Source organism: Cetorhinus maximus, chromosome 2 (genome assembly GCF_964194155.1).
Source record: "Cetorhinus maximus chromosome 2, sCetMax3.hap1.1, whole genome shotgun sequence".
Lineage (NCBI taxonomy): Eukaryota > Metazoa > Chordata > Chondrichthyes > Lamniformes > Cetorhinidae > Cetorhinus > Cetorhinus maximus.
The window spans coordinates 202974257-202993221 of record NC_135880.1 but is presented as its reverse complement, the minus strand read 5'-3'; the positions used below and the strand labels follow the sequence as shown (position 1 = coordinate 202993221).

The following is an 18965-nucleotide window of genomic DNA, read 5'->3' as shown; positions in this document are numbered from 1 at the left end:
TGTGAAATATATGTGTTTTGATAATTTGACTTAAAGTAGTGTTAATAAGTATTGATAGGTACCATCTCCAAGTTAAAATAGCAGTAATTAGTATACCTGCTTCCAGCCTTTACTCTCCCGTTGCAGCCACAATCCCATAACATCCACCGGAGGTTCAGCTTCATTTAGATGATTGAAAAATGGTGATTTTGTAAAAGGTTGCAAATGCGAATCTGCATACACATTTGCAATCCTTATCCATGGGTACTATGTTGCCATATATACTTTTTAAGCTGTGTTTTTCAACAGCATTGAATGCAGCCATATCCACTGACCCATTATGAGTGATTAGAATGTATTTCTATCTTTCAAAAGATGTTACAGGGAATTAATTGTCACTACAATAAAAGTAATTTAACCACCTTTCTTTTTTTTACCTAGGTTCCCTACTCTCCCCTTTCTGCCCTCTTATCAGCAGCATTTAGTTCAGTCTCCTAGGACACGCCTCATTCAGCAAATGGAGCATATTTATGAGGGCACGCCTCGCCTGGCTCACACACACCCTAGCTCCCACTTGGTGCTGCCACCTATTGGTCTCATGGCAGAGAGCGACTCTGAACTGGACCAAACTCGGCCAAACGAGAAGAAAGCATTGACAATAACACGCTGCAATTCAGATGGCTACCTGGCACAAATGGAGAAGATTAATAAGCTTAAAGAAAAGAATAACTACAAGGTAAACACAACAAAATGGCTGACAGTTTCTGGCGTTTTATATGATAGTTATGAAAATGGCATCCTCATGAGATTTTCATATGTTATGGAAAGAAGTGAATTACATATTTATTCCTAGAATTTTCATCACCCAACATGCTCCCCTCAAAAAGTTATACCTTTAAAACAGATGTCTTTTAAAAAGCTTACATGACCTCATGTTCTTATCTCTAAGAATTACTTTTAACAACTTTATTTCAGACTTAAATAATTTGACTTCAATCTATGTACACAGAAAACTATTATAAATACTGACTTACTTAGTGTTTCCAGCATTTTCTGTTTTCTTTTCAGATTTACAATATCTGTAGTATCTTGCTTTTGTTTAAGTAAATAATGGAGATTTGTGTGATCTAAACCTTTGCATAGAAGTGGGGCTATATTAATGAGTGGCAGAGGGTTTTGGTGAATCAGTGAAAGAAAATCAAGGAAACTCGGGTGTAGCCTTAGCCTGTTTTAGTTAGCAAGCTGATGAATTTGCTGGATATTTTTGGTATTTTATGTTTTCATTTTTTATGTTTTCTTTTCTGTTAAACCTATCAATATTACTGACTTGCTTCACCAGGATTTCTCCTAAAGTTCTAACTAACATTTAGGTCTCAACTATCACTAAAAACAGATTTAACCATTGAATCATTGAATCATAGAAAAGATACGGTGTACAAAGAGGCCATTCAGCCCATCGTGTCTGCACTGGCCAAAGCAGAGCAAAAAAGAAACTAGCCGATCATTTTAATCCCACTTTTCAGCAGCTGCTCTGTAACATTGCAGGTTACAGCACTTAAGGTGCAGATCTGGGTACCTATTAAATGAGTCGAGTGTTTCAGCCTCAACCACCAATTTAGACAGTGAATTCCAGACACCCACAACCCCTGAGTGAAAAAGTCTTTTCCTCATGCTCCCTCTAATCCTTCTACCAATTGCCTTAAATCTGTGCCCCTGGTAATTCACCTCTCTGCTAGGGGGCACAGGTCTTTCCTGCCTACCCTATCGAGGCCCCTCATAATTTTGTACACCTCAATTAAGTCATCCCTCAGCCTTCTCTGTTCTAAGGAAAACAACCCAATCTTTCCTCATAGCTGCAATTTTCAAGCACCGGCAACATTCTTATAAATTTCCTCTGTACTCTCTCCAGAGCAATTATGCCCTTCCTGTAATGTGGCGAGCAGAACCAAAATTGAACTCGAAATGTTAACTGTTTCTCTCTCCACTGATGATGCCAGACCTGTTGAGTTTTTCCAGCAGCAACTTTCTGAATTTATTTCAGATCTCCAGTATTCGCAGTATATTAACGTTTATTTTACTAAAAGCAGCTTATTTGATAATTTATCCCATTATTTGTGCAAATTTGCTGTGACAAATTGGCTGCCTCATTTCTCAATTTTATGGTAGTTACTACACTTCATTGGCTGTAAAGTGCTTTGGGATGTCTTGAAGTTGTGACAAGTGCTACATAGATTTATATTAGTTATTTCTTTAAGTTGCTTAATAGCAGTATTGTGCACACAATGGGCTGGATTTAATTGTAGGTGATGCGGTTCTCGCCCACTGGTTGGAGAACTGGCAGGAGACCTGCATCAATTCTGTAATGGGGGCCTGACAAAATTAAGTGTCCGTTCTGGCCAGCATTGGGCATTCCCCCTGATTTAGGACCCTGGGTGTGGAAATCACATACCCCCAACCCCGCCAAGAGCTGCCAGCCTCAGATTGACCAACAACTCTCCATTGCCAGCAGCACCACTGGGAGAAGTCCTTGCTGGCTGTACTGCAAGGAACACACAGGGATCATAGTTAGATCCATGGATACAGCTGGGCAAGGGTGGGATGAGGGTCGGCAGGAGAGAGGGTGCCTGACAATGAGGACCCTCCTCCCCTCTCCTCCTCCTCCCCTTTCCTCCCCTCCTCCCCATCTCCCCTCCTCCTCCCCTCCTCCCCTCTCCCTCCTCCCCTCCTCCCCCTCTTCCTCCCCTCCCCCATTCTCCTCCACCCCTCCCCTCCCCCTTCTACCCCTCCCCTCCTCCACCCTCCCCATCTCCACCCCCTTCCCCCCTCCCCACCTCTGGTCTGTTCCAGCCCCAATGATCTGGTAGTCCTCATTTATAATCCATCAGTGGCCTAGTGGTGGCCTACCTAAATAATGTCTGTACAAGCTCCACTCCTCTGGCACCACACTGTGGCCCATTCCCTTTGCTCCACTATTAACAGCTGCTCCTTCAGCCACTGTAGCTCCATCTTTTGTAACTATTTCCCCTGCTGTTTTCAACAGCCCCCTAAAGACTGTTCACTTTGACCTTGCTTTTGACCTCATCACTCCATATTCTTTTCCATCTTTCTTCCTGCTCACTGTCCATAAGTGCAGTAGCTCTGAAATCCTTCTGTGCACATGGGTGCTATAGAAATAGTAGTTGTGGCAGCTTTTTGTTACAGCAATATTTCCCTTGAAGCACTGCTACTGCAAAGATTGAAAATGTTAGACAAAATAAGTTTTGTTTTGCATTTGAGAGCACAGTATGAATATTGTTGGTTGTATTTTGAAAGGCAAGCTATTCACTTGGAGTTGCTTCAGCAGCTGAGAACAGTTCTAACCATTATATGGATTTATTTTTAGAATCTGCACAAAATGTTATAGCCTTTTTTAATTGCTGTGATAAATTTTGCAACACCAAAAAAGCCAACACTTTCAAAATCTATTCTTTCAGGTTATGTTTTCTGCAGTGAAAATGGTTTGTGACATTTTAAACCGGTGTCATTTAATAAATAATTTGATGCTGCAATAGGGAGACTAACATCTTCCTGGATGTGTGAACTAAGACAGGTGGAATCACCTTGCATGTTTATGATTACACTGTGATCTTGTAAATTAGGTCCCTTTTTCACACTGACAGGCTTTTGAGTAAGGTGAACTGGAAGATGGAGGTCTTGTGGTGCAGTGGGTGGGGTCCTTGCCTCTGAGCCAGAAGCTCTGGGATCAAGTTCCACTCCAGGACCTGATGACCAAGGAAGGTGCATTCATAACACGGCCGCCTGTAAATCCTTCCAATATGCGCCAATGGCAGGCAATAAGAGCGGAAGAGATTCCTGATCAACCTTGTGATGGAAAGGAAAGTGGAGTCTCTACCATCACTAATTATAGGTCCGGACTACAACATGCATGTAAAAGTGCATGTTGCCACAGCAGGTCAGATTTCCATTTGGGATGTCTGGAAATCCAATGGGCTGCCACCACTTAGAAGCAGTTTGCAGCTCTTAAAGAGGATGTGCAGCTTTCAGTGGTGGTGAATGGGCAAAATATTACTGAAACAGCAGGAAGAATGATGGTCAATTTTCAGGTACTGCAGTTGAGGTCCTTGTGGAACAACTGAAGAACCTCTTTTCTTCATGTGGGTGATGAGTGCCTGAACAAAATAGCCAAAAGCGATAGAAAAAGGTAACTGGGCAAGTCAGTGTCTGCAGCATAGTTCTTATGGCCTGATTACAGCACAGAAGGAGATATAATGAATTTCCCAACCTAGGAAGTAAAAATTAAGAATCTAATTCCCATCTCTCTTGCATTGTTCTGAAACATAAGATTTAGCTCTAGCACTAGCAATCCTTCCATCCTTGCTTCACAGCCCTGGCCTCTATTCATAGCAGGATACTTCACTACATCTCCTTCTGCCTTCATGCGCAAATTGATCATTTGCTAATGCCCTCGCAGTAACATACCCCCTTGCTGACACTTGCTGCAGCTTCCTCTCGGCATTCACGCTATACTGTGCTGCCTCAGATATCTTCACCAGGTCTTACTAACTCATTTCTGGGAGGAAAAGCTGGCACACAATTGGAGGAAGACTCACTATGGCTCCAGTAGAGGTTGTCTCTATCAACATCATTGTCAGAGGGAGGATATATTGGGGATGACAAGGCTGAAGGCCATGGACAGAAAGATATTTGGGCATTTTCTCTTTCCACTTAATTCTATAGTCCACATGCCTACATACAGACAGCATGATGATGTGTGTCTGTAGTGTGCTGCTACTAATCTGCAATGGCTTTCCCTTCCCATTATGTCCTAATTCTCATCCCTCTGCTCTTTGTATAGGTCCTTTAGACAGCTCAGGCCCCGCAGTTGCGCAGACAGAGATGCACCATCACCTGTGCCTGTATTCCAAGCACTAGCAAAAAAATTGGCATTCCAGATGCCATAGCTAGTAAATTAGAGAAGCCTGCACAGAATGATTCACATTGCACAAAGGTGTAGGTGCACATGGAAAGGACAGCGCAGGAACTGGCTCGCCTGAGGGCAAGCTCAGGTCTAAGTCATGTTAAAGAAAGCAGAGATGCAAACTTTAGAACCTTTAAAAGAAAATTGCACGTATTCAACTATCTGCCAGGGAGCCACTGTAACATGTTGAACATGGAAATTAGGAATAGCAAGTGTCAGAAAATGTTGGTGAGAGTAGTTTTAAAGGCCCCCTAACAGTAGTTATACTGTTGGACAGAGCATTAAACAAGAAATTATTGGATCTTGTAACAAAGGAAATGTAATAGTTGTGGGGGACTTTAATTTTTATGTTGACTGGGTCAATCAAATTGGAAAGGGTGGGCTAGAAAATGAGTTTGTAGAATGTATTTGTGACAATTTTCTGGAACAATACATTGTGGAACCGACTAGGGTTAAAGCTATCTTAGATTTAGTATTGTGTAATACGTAGATTAGTTAGTCAATAATGTCATAGTAAAAGATCCACTGGGAAATAGTGATCATAATACCATTGAATTCCATGTTAAATTTGAAAGTGACATACTCCAATTACAAACAAGAATCTTAAACAAAGCCAATTACATTGGTGTGAGGGAGAACTCCTTTCAAACAGTCTGCACATTTGCACCTCTGCAAACCCCTGGTGCTAATAAGCCAATTAAGCCAGAGTGAGCTGTCAATCATAGAGATACTGCATTGGGGCTAAGCTCCTAGAGGTTACTGTCTATGACCTTAATGAGCCCTCATTCAAGCCACTGCAGTTTTCTGTCTGCCATGCAGATGCACTGAGGAAGCACCTTATAGGAGTAGTAGGGTAGGTAAGAAAGGCACTATGACAATTCTTGGGTGGTAATTGATTCATAGGTATTTGTGTAAGCCAGTGTCATGATAAATGTTTTTGAAATTGTTGTGTATGAAGCATTTCTGCAGTTAACTTGGAAATGTCAGCTGATATGAATATCAATGTCGGTCTTTGTAATTTATTGGAAGGTGGAAGGACTGGAACAGATGTTGGGCATGACTGTTAATGCAGTGAGACAGGGATTGTTCAGCTGAAGCGCTCTTCAATGCCAAAATGCTGTGGTTACAAGCAAGTGCTTTAAGCCTTCTGCTTTTTTGCCATTCACAATGTCATTTCTGTTTGAACGTTCTTGCTGAAGTTTTTAATTCAAGAGTGACTCCATCTATCTATTGAAGAGCAAAGTTCTGCAGCATGCAACAAATCATTATTAAACAAATCACTCTGCCTTAGCAATGTAGGAGGACCACTCTAGACCTGTCTAGGCAGCAGAGTTGTTGCTTGATAACCCCAATTTTCTGATCATTGAGTGTTCAAATTTATTTGTGGATCTGATTTAACATAATTCGACTGCTAAATGTAGGATGCTAGAGGAAGTCCTAAGCTAAATTTGCAGAGAATAGTTCTTACTGCCATGCATAATATGCTGTTGATGATTGCACACCAGTTTCACAATCCCTGTCCCACTGCATTAACAATCATGCCCAACATCTGTTCCAGTCCTTCTGCCTTCCAATAAATTACAAAGACCAACATTGATATTCATAGCAGCTGACATTTCCAAGTTAACTGCAGAAACACTTCGCACACAACAATTTCAAGAACATTTAAGCAATTCATGAAAGCAAGGGGCCTTGACTGAAGTAGCCCATAGAGTGATTTGGGTTCCATCAATGAAACCCTGGACTTTGGAAACCCTTAACCTGTTGCTTCCAATTGTTCATTGGGAAATCTGATGAAAGTGTTTGCTTTAGCAAGCATGTCATCAGTCACCTGCTTAATACATGCATGAACTTTAGGTTGATGTTGCTGATACGATCGTTTGCAACCTGAAAGAATCCGAATGTAAAGAAGCTTACTACAGTAGTGACCAGCAGGCCTGCAAGAAGAATGCAGCAGCAGTGGGATGTAGGTCGTATTGCTGGGATTGAGAACCTCCTTGGGAAGCATTAATACACATGCATTGCACCTCAGTGTGATGTAGCTGTGTTATCCTGGGCCTGTAGGCTCTGCTGGTTGGGTTCAATATCTGATCTCCTTGCAGGTGGAGCTCCGTATACTCCTTTCACCTTTTCCTGCTAACTCTGTCTCTGGCCAGAATGGAATTGATAGAAGGATGCCCTTTTTGAGAAAAGTGCATTACCAGTGTCCCTTTAAGAGTACAGAAGGTTGTTTAGCCACCATAAACACTTTAAAATCAAGTAACTGAATGTAAAAACATGACAAAGTGTCAGCGCAATGTCACTCAAATCTTTGCAGCATCTTAAATGACAGCAGGTGAAAATCCATTCAAATACTACTGGAAGTGGCCAGCTCCCAAACTGTATTGCCTATGATTTACAGGTAAGTTAAGGAAATAATTCTGAGTGTCATGAACATTGTATTACAGTCTTAACTGTGTCATCTGACTCCTATTTCGGGATTTTGGTAATGCAGTAAGTTTGCCTTTTTAGGAAATTATCATTCTGCTACTGTTTACAGGCATAAACAGGACAGTAGACAAAAATCCGACCCACTGTGTTATATGTGATACTACCTGCATCACCCCCAAAACTCCCAGCTAAATTTTCTTTAATTAATTAAATTAAATTCTGCTACTGTACTATGATACAATTCACTGTAGAAGATCAAATTATACGTCTGTTTAATGAATTAGTTAGTTTTTAGTGATCTTATTAAATTAGAATTATAGTTGAAATTTAAATAATTTTAGCAACATGGTTATCAAATTTTATATTATATGTACTTCTAAGTCCAAATTTTGCATGTGAGTACATAATCTCTGCAACGTTTGCTGTCCCAGAGATGATAGATGTAGATAGGCACATGAGCGATTTGTAGGTATGTAATCTGAGTTCACTTGGCAGCTATAAACGTTCAGACTTCGCTTTCACAGTTCATGGTATTGTCTGAACCCCTCAGTGGTCTGTCCGCAAGAAAGACCCAAACCTCCCTGTCGCTTGCCATTTTAACACTCCACCCTGTTCTCTTGCCAACATGTCTGTCCTTGGCTTGCTGCATTGTTCCAGTGAAGCCCAACGCAAACTGGAGGAACAGCACCTCATCTTCCGACTAGGCACTTTACAGCCCTCTGGGCTGAATATTGAATTCAACAACTTTAGATCTTAAACTCCCCCTCCCCCCATCCCCACCCCGTTTCTTTTCCCCCCCCCACCCGTTTTTTTTTCAATAATTTATATAGATTCTTCTTTCCCCACCTATTTCCATTATTTTTAAATCTAAAACTAAAATCTTTAGTCTTTCCACCCCACCCCCACTAGAGCTGTACTTTGAATATCCTGTTTTCCATTCTTAATTAGCACTTTTCTCAGACAAAGACCACCACCTTCAACACCTCTTTGACCCTTTTGTCTGTGACATCTTTTGTTTATTATCTGCTCACACCACACCCTCAATGTGTCTCTTCGCCCCCCCCCCCACCACCCACCTTAAACCAATTTATATTTCTCCCTTGTTGAAACTATGCTGCAGTTCTGCCGAAGGGCCATGGAGGCTCGAAACGTTGACTGATTTCTTCTCCGCCGATGCTGCCAGACTTGCTGAGTTTTTCCAGGTAATTCTGTTTTTGTTTTGTTTTGGATTTCCAGCATCCGCAGTAGCTTTTAGCTTTTTGTTTTTACCCTCAGTGACATTACTGCTTTGTAATTGTTTCAAGGAGTGAGTTGAATGCACTGCCAAACCCTGTCAGTGGCAGGGTGTGGTAATGTGATGTGTAATATACCTTTAAGAATGTGTAATGAGGAGGGATTAATAAGAGGTATCGTAGTTAAGGATCCTTTAGAGGGTAGCGATCACAAGATGGTAGAATTTCAAATGCAGTTTGAATGCGAGCAACTCAGGTCTCAAACCAGTGTCCTCAACTTAAATAAGGGCAATTACAGAGATATGAAGAAAGAGTTGTGTAAAGTGGGCTAAGAAAATAGACTAAGAGGAAGGTCAGTGGATGAGCAGTGGCAGACATTTAAGCAGATATTTCATAACACTCAGCAAAAATTTATCCCAGTCAAAAGCAAGGACTCGATGAGAAGGACGAATAACCGGTGGTTAACCGGTGGTCAAGGAGAGTACCCAATCAAAAACTAAGAGGTACAAAGCGGTGAAAACTAGTAGTAGGCCAGAGGATTGGGAATGTTTTTTTAGGAACCAGCAGCGGATGACTAAAAAGCTAATAAAGAGGGAGAAAATTTATTATGAAAGTAAATTGGCAAGAAATATAAAACCAAACAGCAAGAGCTTCTATGGGTATATAAAAAGAGAGTAGCTAAAGTGAGCATGGGACCATTGGAAGATGTGACTGGAGAATTGATAATGGGGAACAGGGAAATGACGGATAATTTAAATCAATATTTTGCATCGGTCTCCACAGTGGAGGACACTATGAACATCACAAAGGTATCAGAAAAGCAAGGAGCTAATGGGAGGAAAGATCTTATAACAGTCTCTATCACGAGGGACAAAGTATTTGAGAAACTAATGGGACTGAAGGCAGACAAGTCAGCAGGACCTGATGGCCTGCATCCAAGGGTTTTAAAGGTTTTTAAGATCGAAATATCCTGGAATGCACTGGATTCCAGGAGGGTCCCAGCAGATTGGAAAACCGCTAATGTGATGCCCCTATTCAAGAAGGGAGGGAGACAAAAAGCAGGAAACTATAGGCCAGTCAGCCTAACATCTGCAGTTGGGAAAATGCTAGAGTCCATTATTAAGGAAGAAATAGCAAGACATTTAGAAAGACTTAACACAATCAAACAGAGTCAACATGGTTTTGTGAAAGGGAAATCATGTTTGACAAACTATTTGAGGATATAACAAGCAGAGTTGACAAAGGGGAACCGGTAGATGTCGCGTATTTGGATTTGCAAAAGGCATTCAGTAAGGTGCCACATAAAAGATTATTGCACAACATAGGAGCTCATAGTATTGAGGGTAATATATTAGCATGGATTGAGGATTGGTTAATACATAGAAGACAGAGAGTCAGGATTAATGGGTCTTTTTCAGGTTGGAAAGACGTAACTAGTGGGGTGCCACAAGGATTAGTCCTAGGGTCTCAATTATTTACTATCTATAATAATGACTTGGAGGAGGGGGCAGAATGTAATGTATCCAAATTTGCTGACGATACAAAAATAGCTGGGAGGGCATGTTATGATGAGGACATAAGGAATCTGCAAGGGGATATAGACAGGTAGAGTGAGTGGGAAAAACTTGGCAGATGGAATTTAATGTAGGAAAATGTGAGGTCATGCACTTAGGTGGGAAGAATCAAAAGGCAAACTATTATTTAAATGGAAACAGGCTCCAGAAAGTGCAGCACAGCGGGATCTGGGTGTTCTTGTGCACGAAACACAAAAACTTAGCATGCAGGTGCAGCAAGTAATTAAGAAGGCAAATTGAATTTTAGCCCGTATTGCTAGGGGGTTGGAGTTTAAAAATAGGGAAGTCTTTTTACAACTGTACAGGGTATTGGCGAGGCCGCACCTGGAGTACCGTGTACAGTTTTGGTCCCCGTGTTTAACAAAGGATTTACTGGCATTGGAGGCAGTTCAAAAGAGATTCACTAGGCTGATTCCTGGGATGAAGGGATTGACTTATCAAGAACGCCTAAACAAGTTAGGCCTTTATTCATTAGAGTTTAGAAGAATCAGGGGTGATCTTATTGAAATGTGCAAGATTCTGAGGGGGCTTGACAGGGTAGATGTTGAGAAGATTTTTCCACCAGTGGGGGAATCTCGAACTAGGGGACATAGTTACAGAATAAGGGGACACTCATTTAAAATTGAGATGCAAAGGAATTTCTCCTCTCAGAGGGTAGTGAATGTCTGGGATTCGCTACCCCAGAAAGTTGTGGAGGCTAGATCATTGAGAGTATTTAAAGAGGAGACAAATAGATTTTTGAAATATCGGGGAGTTGAGGGCTATGAGGAGCTGGCATGAAAGAGGAGTTGAGGCCTGGGGCAGATCTTATTGAACAGCGGGGCAGGCTTGAGGGGCCGAATGGCCTACTCCTACTCCTATTTCTTATGTTCTTATGTTTAAGAAGAATGTTATAATGGAAGATCATATGATCTTAGTAGCCACTAGAAGAGTAGCGCGGGCTACCTCAGTAGTCAATAGTCTATTGTTAGAGTCTGTAGTGTAGAGACAGGGCTTGAGTTGAAAGCATATAAGTGTAGCTGCTGAATACCTTTGTAAAATAAACAGAATGTGTCCCACCTAAGAACTGTCTGCTGACCTACTCTGTCTATTATACCAACTTGGCCATCCTAAAACATGCGTGCAACCTGGATTCATAAGTCCCAAGAAACTGGTGACCAAGATCTAACACAAAGGCATAAACATTTTTGTGATTAAATGCAGTTGATGGATTCTTAATTCCTTTATTATTTAAACAAGTTAAGTATACGGCTAGAACTTTTTTTTATCAATAATCTATTTACATCAAGAGGAATTAAAAGTCTACTGATTGTATAATTTGAGGTGACACAACAATATTGAGACTCCTTTTCTACAACTTGGATGGATCAATGTCCTTTTGGTCTTAAGATGACAATTAAGAGTTTAGTATATTCTGTTTATTCTCTTAGGGAAGACATTCATGTTGTAAATTGAACATTAGAAAGTACCAATGAAGCAGCTGGCAAAGGGTTAAAGTGATTAGCAGACCCATGACCAAACACACACTTAAAAGTTAACTTAAAGCTCCAACACAGACATCGTAAACAGAGGTAATGGTTTTTGCAGTTTTGAGCTGTGCATTTTGTGTATTGCCGGTTGACTGCCCGGCAGACTGGCTTTGAGGATTAGCCACTGACCATAGCACAAATCTGTCGGATTCATCCATTCCCCCCCGCCCCCCCAGTGCTGTAATAATTGTTTCCCTTTGTGTTTGCTAATTTTGTCAGTCCTGTGCCTCTGAGGTATTCCTTCACCAAACAAAATGTGATAATCTTGTTATTAAAAAGTATGGGTAAAGAGGCTCTGCCACTTATTGTACCAGAAGCTGAAATTTGCACCAGTACCATCTTCACTTGCTCAGCCTTTATACTGGAAGCAAAACTGATATCCCTTCCCCCTCCAAGCTGACATTTAAAATTTACTCAGATGACATAATTTTAAAAAAGGACCCCATATTCTTGCCATAACTCTCAATTCTATCTCTCCAGAAGTGTGCCTATTTGTCTCTTTAATCCATTTATGCTACTTGCTTTATGGTCTTCTTTGGCAAATTGTTCTACAGTTCTATTATGGTCAGGATGAACAAGATCATCTTGATTTCTTTGTCTGACTTCTCTTTTTATTCCTAACTTCCTCATTTTTAACTTGTGAATTTGAACTCTTCACCTGAATCAACTTGTTCAATCCCCTTCATACTTTCAATCAGGTTTCCTTGAAGACTCTGCCAATGAAAGTAAAACCAACTTCTATGTCTTTCCTTGTACCTAAATTTGATATTATCAACTCTCAGCTTACAACAATTTAAGAGGAGAAACTTTGGGACCTAGTGGAAATAGGCTAGCTGGCCTAGTTCCTAACTCTCTGTTCTGCTTCCAGGTATAATCAGTAACTCTTCTATCATGGATAAATAATTAGTTTATTGAAAAATCATCATGGTAGTATGTGCTGCATTGTGATAACAATACAAATAATTCAGGTAATCATAAATCATAACAGTCATAGGCAATCATTAAAGTAAAGTATAAAATAATTAAAGCATTGCACAATTATGAACATTTCAGTATATAAATAATTAGAATATGTTGCAAAATGCAGGTCCCCTTAATTTACAGAATAAAAATGAAAGGTCTACTGAATGCTGCATTTTGCATTAAACTCCATAGATTTTATGTTGTCATGCATTGTTCAGTTGCCTAGGTGACCCCATGATGAGTTGTGCACAAAAGCTGAAAACATTTGGCTTTTCCTGAGTAAATTTATGTTCTGGTTCAAAACTTCCAAGTTGATTCAAGTGAAGAATTAAAATTCACAAGTTAAAAATGAGGAAGTTAGGAATAAAAAGAGAAGTCAGACAAAGAAATCAAGATGATCTTGTTCATCCTGACCATAATAGAACTGTAGAACAATTTGCCAAAGAAGACCATAAAGCAGGTAGCATAAATGGATTAAAGAGACAAATAGGCACACTTCTGGAGAGATGAAATTAAGGGCTATGGCGAGAATATGGGGTCCTTTCTTAAAATTATGTCATCTGAGTAAATTTTAAATGTCAGCTTGGAGGGGGAAGGGATACCAGTTTTGCTTCCAGTATAAAGGCTGAGCAAGTGAAGATGGTACTGGTGCAAATTTCAGCTTCTGGTACAATAAGTGGCAGAGCCTCTTTACCCATACTTTTTAATAACAAGATTATCACATTTTGTTTTACATACTGTCTTAGTTTATTCTGGTTACCCTAATGCACCATGAGACAAAACAAGGCAATCACTGCCGAGTGCTGGAATAAATTATCCTCTCCAAGCAATATAGGCCTAAAATGAGGTTGATACTGACAAGTGCATTGCGTTTTATAATCCAGTGACAGGACATTTTTTACCCCAGTTCTTGGAAAACTAAATGGTTTCTCAGAGATGCAGTTTGTGGCTGATAGTAATCTGTATATTTTTACTTTAGCACATTTATAGTGTAAGCAAAATTTTTGTCTTTAGTTGACTTCTTGTTTCAATTATGAATAAAATTTTAGGTAACTCCCATTTGTTGCTGTCTTCAAATCCCTCCACAGCCTTTCCAAACCACTCTTTTGTTAATTACCTTTATCCCCCAGCAGGGTAAACTGAAAGAAATTTCCAAGTATTAAAGGAACATAGTCTTAGACTGGATCCTCAAATAAAACAACCTCTTCCCCCAGGAATCTCCAATTTAACAAAGTTATCTGAGGACAGAACATACATGGAGATATGTTATAGCAGAATGAATTATTGTGGGATTCCCCAATATCAGACCTTAGGAGTCTTACTCAGATTCCTAGGGAAAAATTTCTCCCCCCCACCCCCCCTCCCTGTTGGGGGGGGAAGTGCGGGCGCAATGGGGGGAACCTCCGATCAGCACCTCCCGATCGGGGGTGAGCCACCATTTTACGTGGGTGGGCCAGCGTGATGTCCACTTGGAAGCGCTATGCGCTCCCTGTGCAGGTGGGGGATTCCCTCTGCCGGGAGTGCGCTCTTTCACGTGTGTGCACTAAAGAGCACACAGATCTCCCTGAGGCTAAGTGCTGCCTCAGGGAGATCGGCTCCGATTTAAAATTTGTAATACAAATGATAAAAAAATCTCCCTGACATGTCCCCTCATGTGACACTGTCACCTGAGTTGGGACATGTCCATACCTTTTATTGAAACCTTTAATAAAAATTTAAATACCCTCATGAAACCTCACCCAGCCCGTGGATGAAGTTTCATGCTTTTTCAGAAGCCAGCCAGGGCTCCCGGCCTGCCCGCCAACCTTAAGGTTGGACAGGCAGGTCCATTAATGACCTTAATTAGTTTTCAATGGCCTCAATAGGCCGTTGACAGGTTGGCGAGCGCGCAGCTGACTCGTCTGCGCCCTCGCCAACCTGAAAATGGAAATGACGTGAAGTGACGTTGGGTCATTTTCCGCCCTTGTTCGCCGACCGGAAGATCCTGCCCCTAGAGTCATGTGACTATATATGTGGGTTCTAAAGATAATATAGATTTGAGACTACAACCCCTTGTATGCTTCATTAATACATGTCTTTTATTGAAATCAATTATGGATTACAGCTTATACAAAAAGGATTGTAGAATAGCATAGGTGGTAAATAAAGCTAATCATACCATGCCAATAAGGTTGTAAAATACATGCATTTTTAAAATCCACCATTGTCAGCAATTCTTGGATCATCAAACAAATATTGATTTTTTAAAAATTATACTCACAATCCAATATGATTGTATTAGATTTTGAAGTGTCTCTGACTCAGTTCTAAGGAATCAGACAGTATGTCTGACTCGACCTATAGTTGTAAAGGTGGCTGCCTGCTGACTCTAACTGTGTCCTTAGCTATGTGTCTTTTTAATAGAAATGTCAGCTAAATTTGAAAATGACTCCCATTATTCACTATGTATTGCATTTCTGAAAAACATTGTCCTTATCTGAGAGTGACTTTGGAACATCTTGTCTGGAAGAGCAGGTGGCTAATTTGGCTGCTTCCCAATCTACAAAGTCTGAAGGACACCTTGTTTACTCTATACATATTGGCAACAATTTGATATAGCAGCCATGTTTATGTCAAGTTGCCATTTTTATAGTGCTAATTTGGAATTAAAGGTTAACATTTTAAATTCCCCATCAAATGTGTGAGTTTTGTAATATCTTTAACACCATAATTTTCAAACTCCTCCTGCCTTACAGGCCCTCCCATGTTATTGATTTCCAAGTCAGATCTTTTAAGCAATTCACCTTCTCTTCATTCCACCACTGGCAGCACAAGATTCAGCTGCTTCAGCTTTATTCCCAACCTACAACCCTTTGCTTCTCGCTCCACCTTTTAAAACCTTTGCAAAATCCATTCTTTGACAAAGTTACTGTCTCTTTTTCCTCTACTCTGTAAAGCATCTTGGGGTCCCACCCTAAGATGCTATATAATTGCAATTTCTGGTGATCTGTAACTGGTCAGAAAGGTGGGATGAACCAGTTAAGTACCAGAATCAGTGTCATTTTATTCTTCGCTAGTCCAGAACCACAGGTTAATCTGTGGTTAAACTAATCCTTTCATGATGCAGCCACATTTTGGGTCAACTTTCATCACTTCAGTGTTATAGTCTTGGTGTGGCTTAAGGTGCAAAACAGTTCAATAGTTCAGATAGCTATGCCCCAACTGGAAATAACTCTGGAGGCATAAGTTCTTATCTTTAGCTATATTTCAATTATATATGCAGTTTATAGAGAATAAGAAACAATGGAAAATGTCAAATCATTCTCTGCTTAGTCACCATTCTTCAATTTCTACAAACTTCAAGTGCAATCTTTATAGCATTCACTTTATTTCGAATTACTGCAGCATAAAATAAGCTAAAGAAAACTTAGTTGAACTTTGTCATTTGCTTCCTGTTCAGCCTTATACACTCAGAGACTACAAGAGTCTAAAACAGGATGTGAAACTTGGAGGCCTGGGACCGGACTGTGATTCTGCTCAGGAAAAGGTAAGCACTTTCAGTTTTTGTGTGCATATTAATGTAGGCCAGGGGAACTGTTAAAATGGAGCAGGGACTTACTGACTATTTTCCCATCATAATCTGGACAATTCCAATTTTAAATTATTGACTACACCAGCAGGGTTCTCTTTAAAGATAGAGGTCTAAAAATGTAGTTGGGTCAAGACTTCCATTTTAACTTGTGGCCTGAGCAAGAGACCAGTGGTGCCTTTTCTACCAGGCCAAATGTACTGGGAATAACCGGCAGGGCCAGAGGAGACCTTGCGGTATTTACATTTATTTTTAAATTTTCTTCTGGGCCTTGAGGAGTACTCCTACAAGTTCCACAAGGAAGCCTTGGGCCACGTCTGCCGCAGGTTTCCCCTCACCCTCTCCTGGAGCCTTGTGCTGGCAAATTTTCCTGCTGGACGCCATTGTTGGTCCTACTGCCCAAATTTCCACTCTCATCCAGGCTGCAATTCCTGCTAGATTCCGATAGGAGTCCGATCTTGCATACTGTAGTTGCACATCAAACCCTCTGCATGATGTTATGTAGAATGGCATCTGGTTTCTCTGGTGGTGCTGGGTACATGGTACAAAAGAGACAATGTCAGGGAAGAGCTACAGGAGATTGAGAATTGAGAAGTCACAATCCACTGTTTTTCTTTCTTCAAATCTGGGCAAAGTTTATTCTTTCATTCCATTCCTGTAGCTGACATTTGTTTTTGTTCATTTGTCTCTTAAGGCAGAGAAAATGAAACGACAAAAGGAATATGCAAAACAAGTTACAGATCGGAACTTGAAAGTAGGCTCCAAATTATCTTCATCCCTGCCTAAACCATCTCCAAACATTGAAAATAAAGCTGCAACTTCACGGCGGAAATTGGTGCGTTTAAAAAAAACAAGTAAATGATGTTGTATCACCATCAGAACAATGTATATTAATTGGTTTATGATAAGATGTTATGAAAAGAATATTTTGGCATTAGCTAGAACAAAGGAAGTCATAGAAACATATGAAATGTTAAAGTACTATTATTTTATTACAGTTGGATGTATAAAATACACACTGAGCTGTTGCATCTAATAGAATTTCTTAAGTTTTGAGCAATTATTTTTAATAAAAGCTATAGATCGATAATTTGGGATCATTTACACTCATTCTTTGGGCGCTACAAGTGCTCCAAATTAGCACACCTTTTGGGCAAATTGTGTCAAATGCCATATTGGTGAGGGCATCAGCATGTGCATGCAGTGACCAGCCAGGAGGAGTATGCAGGGCAGGTAGATCATGAGATCGGTCAGCATCCAACGCTAATTTGACACCACAGTGCCATTTGCAGCTCAAAGCTCCAGTTCATGCCCCATTGAAGTGGTCACCTGATCTCTCTGTAGCAGAACTCATGTACCATAAGACACGTGCGCTATCCTTGCCCCCCACCCCCCCCCCCCCACCCTGTCCTGTCTAAAGGCCACTCATGCCTGATACCTCACCATATGCTATCCTCTAAGTTGTATGAAATGTCAGTATCTGAGTTGGTAGCTGCAAATGTGAAGTCCAGTGAAATCAAGTGATGCTGTCCCTCCATCATTGCTGTCTTCTTGCTGTTCCTCCACTGGCTGTCTAGATTGCACCCCTTGCACCAAGGGTAAGGTTATGATGTAGGGAGAGGTGGGGCTGCGTACTTACACTATCTGAAAATTGTGAATCAGAAGAAAGTGTGGGATGAGGGGGAAGTGTAATGTGACAAGGAGCATTAGGTATGAGGATACTGTCATCTTTGATGGTTTTAGCCATGCCACTGGCTGTATTCCCAACAATGGCCATGCCAATAATGACCAGCACGGTCTCCTTCATAGGATTTGGACATGAAGGAAAACCTCTCCCCCTCCAGTTAGCTTCTGATGCCTCCTGTTGTGCACTACCTTGTCCTGTAAGAGAGAGGTAAATGTGTTGTGAGTGTTGTGAAATTTTTTTGGGTAAGGTGAATGTCCAGAATTGGAAGAATGCTGATATCTTGAAGGGTTGTAGGATTGGAGAAGATTATGGAGATAGGAAGGGATGAAGGGATTTCATGACAGGGATGAGAATTTTAAAAACGAGACTTTGCTTAACCAGGAGCCCAGTGTAATTCAGCAAGTACAATAGTGATAGGTGAATGGGTACAAGTTAGGACACACGCAGCAGAGTTTTGGATAACTTGAAGTCTGAGGGTAGAACGCTGGAGGCCAGGCAGGTGTGCGTCAGAATAGTAAACCAGAGGTAACAAACACATGGCTGAAAGTTTCAGCCACAGATGAGCTGAGGCAGAGGCACAGTTGGGCAATGTTATGGTGGTGGAAGTAGACAGTTAGTGATGGCGCACATATGTGATCGGAAGTTCATATCGGGATCAAACGTGAAACCAAAGTTGTGAACAGTCCGGTTCAGCCTCAAGACAGCTGCCAGGCTGGACAATGGAGTTGTGTCAGGGATTGAAGAAAATGGCTCCGGTCTTTCCAATATATACTTGGAGGAAATTGGTGATCCAACACCAGATGTCAGACAAGTGGTCTGACAATTTAGAGACAGTGGAGGGATCAAGAGAGATGGTAATGAAGTAGAGCTCTGTTCCCAGAATGCATGTTGCTGCGCTTTCAGATTACATCAGTGAGGGGCAACCGAGGTGAGAAGTAGGAGGCAGCCAATGATAAAGCCTTGGGGAATACCAGAGGTAATAGTATGGGAGTGGTAGGGAAGCCATTGCAGGTGATTCTTTGGCT

General features: G+C 41.0%; 1 protein-coding gene across 1 annotated transcript; it reads left to right on the top strand.

Moving 5' to 3' along the window:
* The first annotated feature begins 426 nt into the window (after positions 1–426).
* Positions 427–17341, top strand: jhy (junctional cadherin complex regulator). Its single transcript, XM_078558874.1, has 3 exons — positions 427–715; positions 16125–16211; positions 16948–17341. The coding sequence occupies exons 1-3, from the start codon at positions 497–499 to the stop codon at positions 17113–17115; spliced, it is 474 nt and encodes a 157-aa protein (XP_078415000.1). The 5' UTR covers positions 427–496; the 3' UTR covers positions 17116–17341.
* Positions 17342–18965: the final 1624 nt, after the last annotated feature.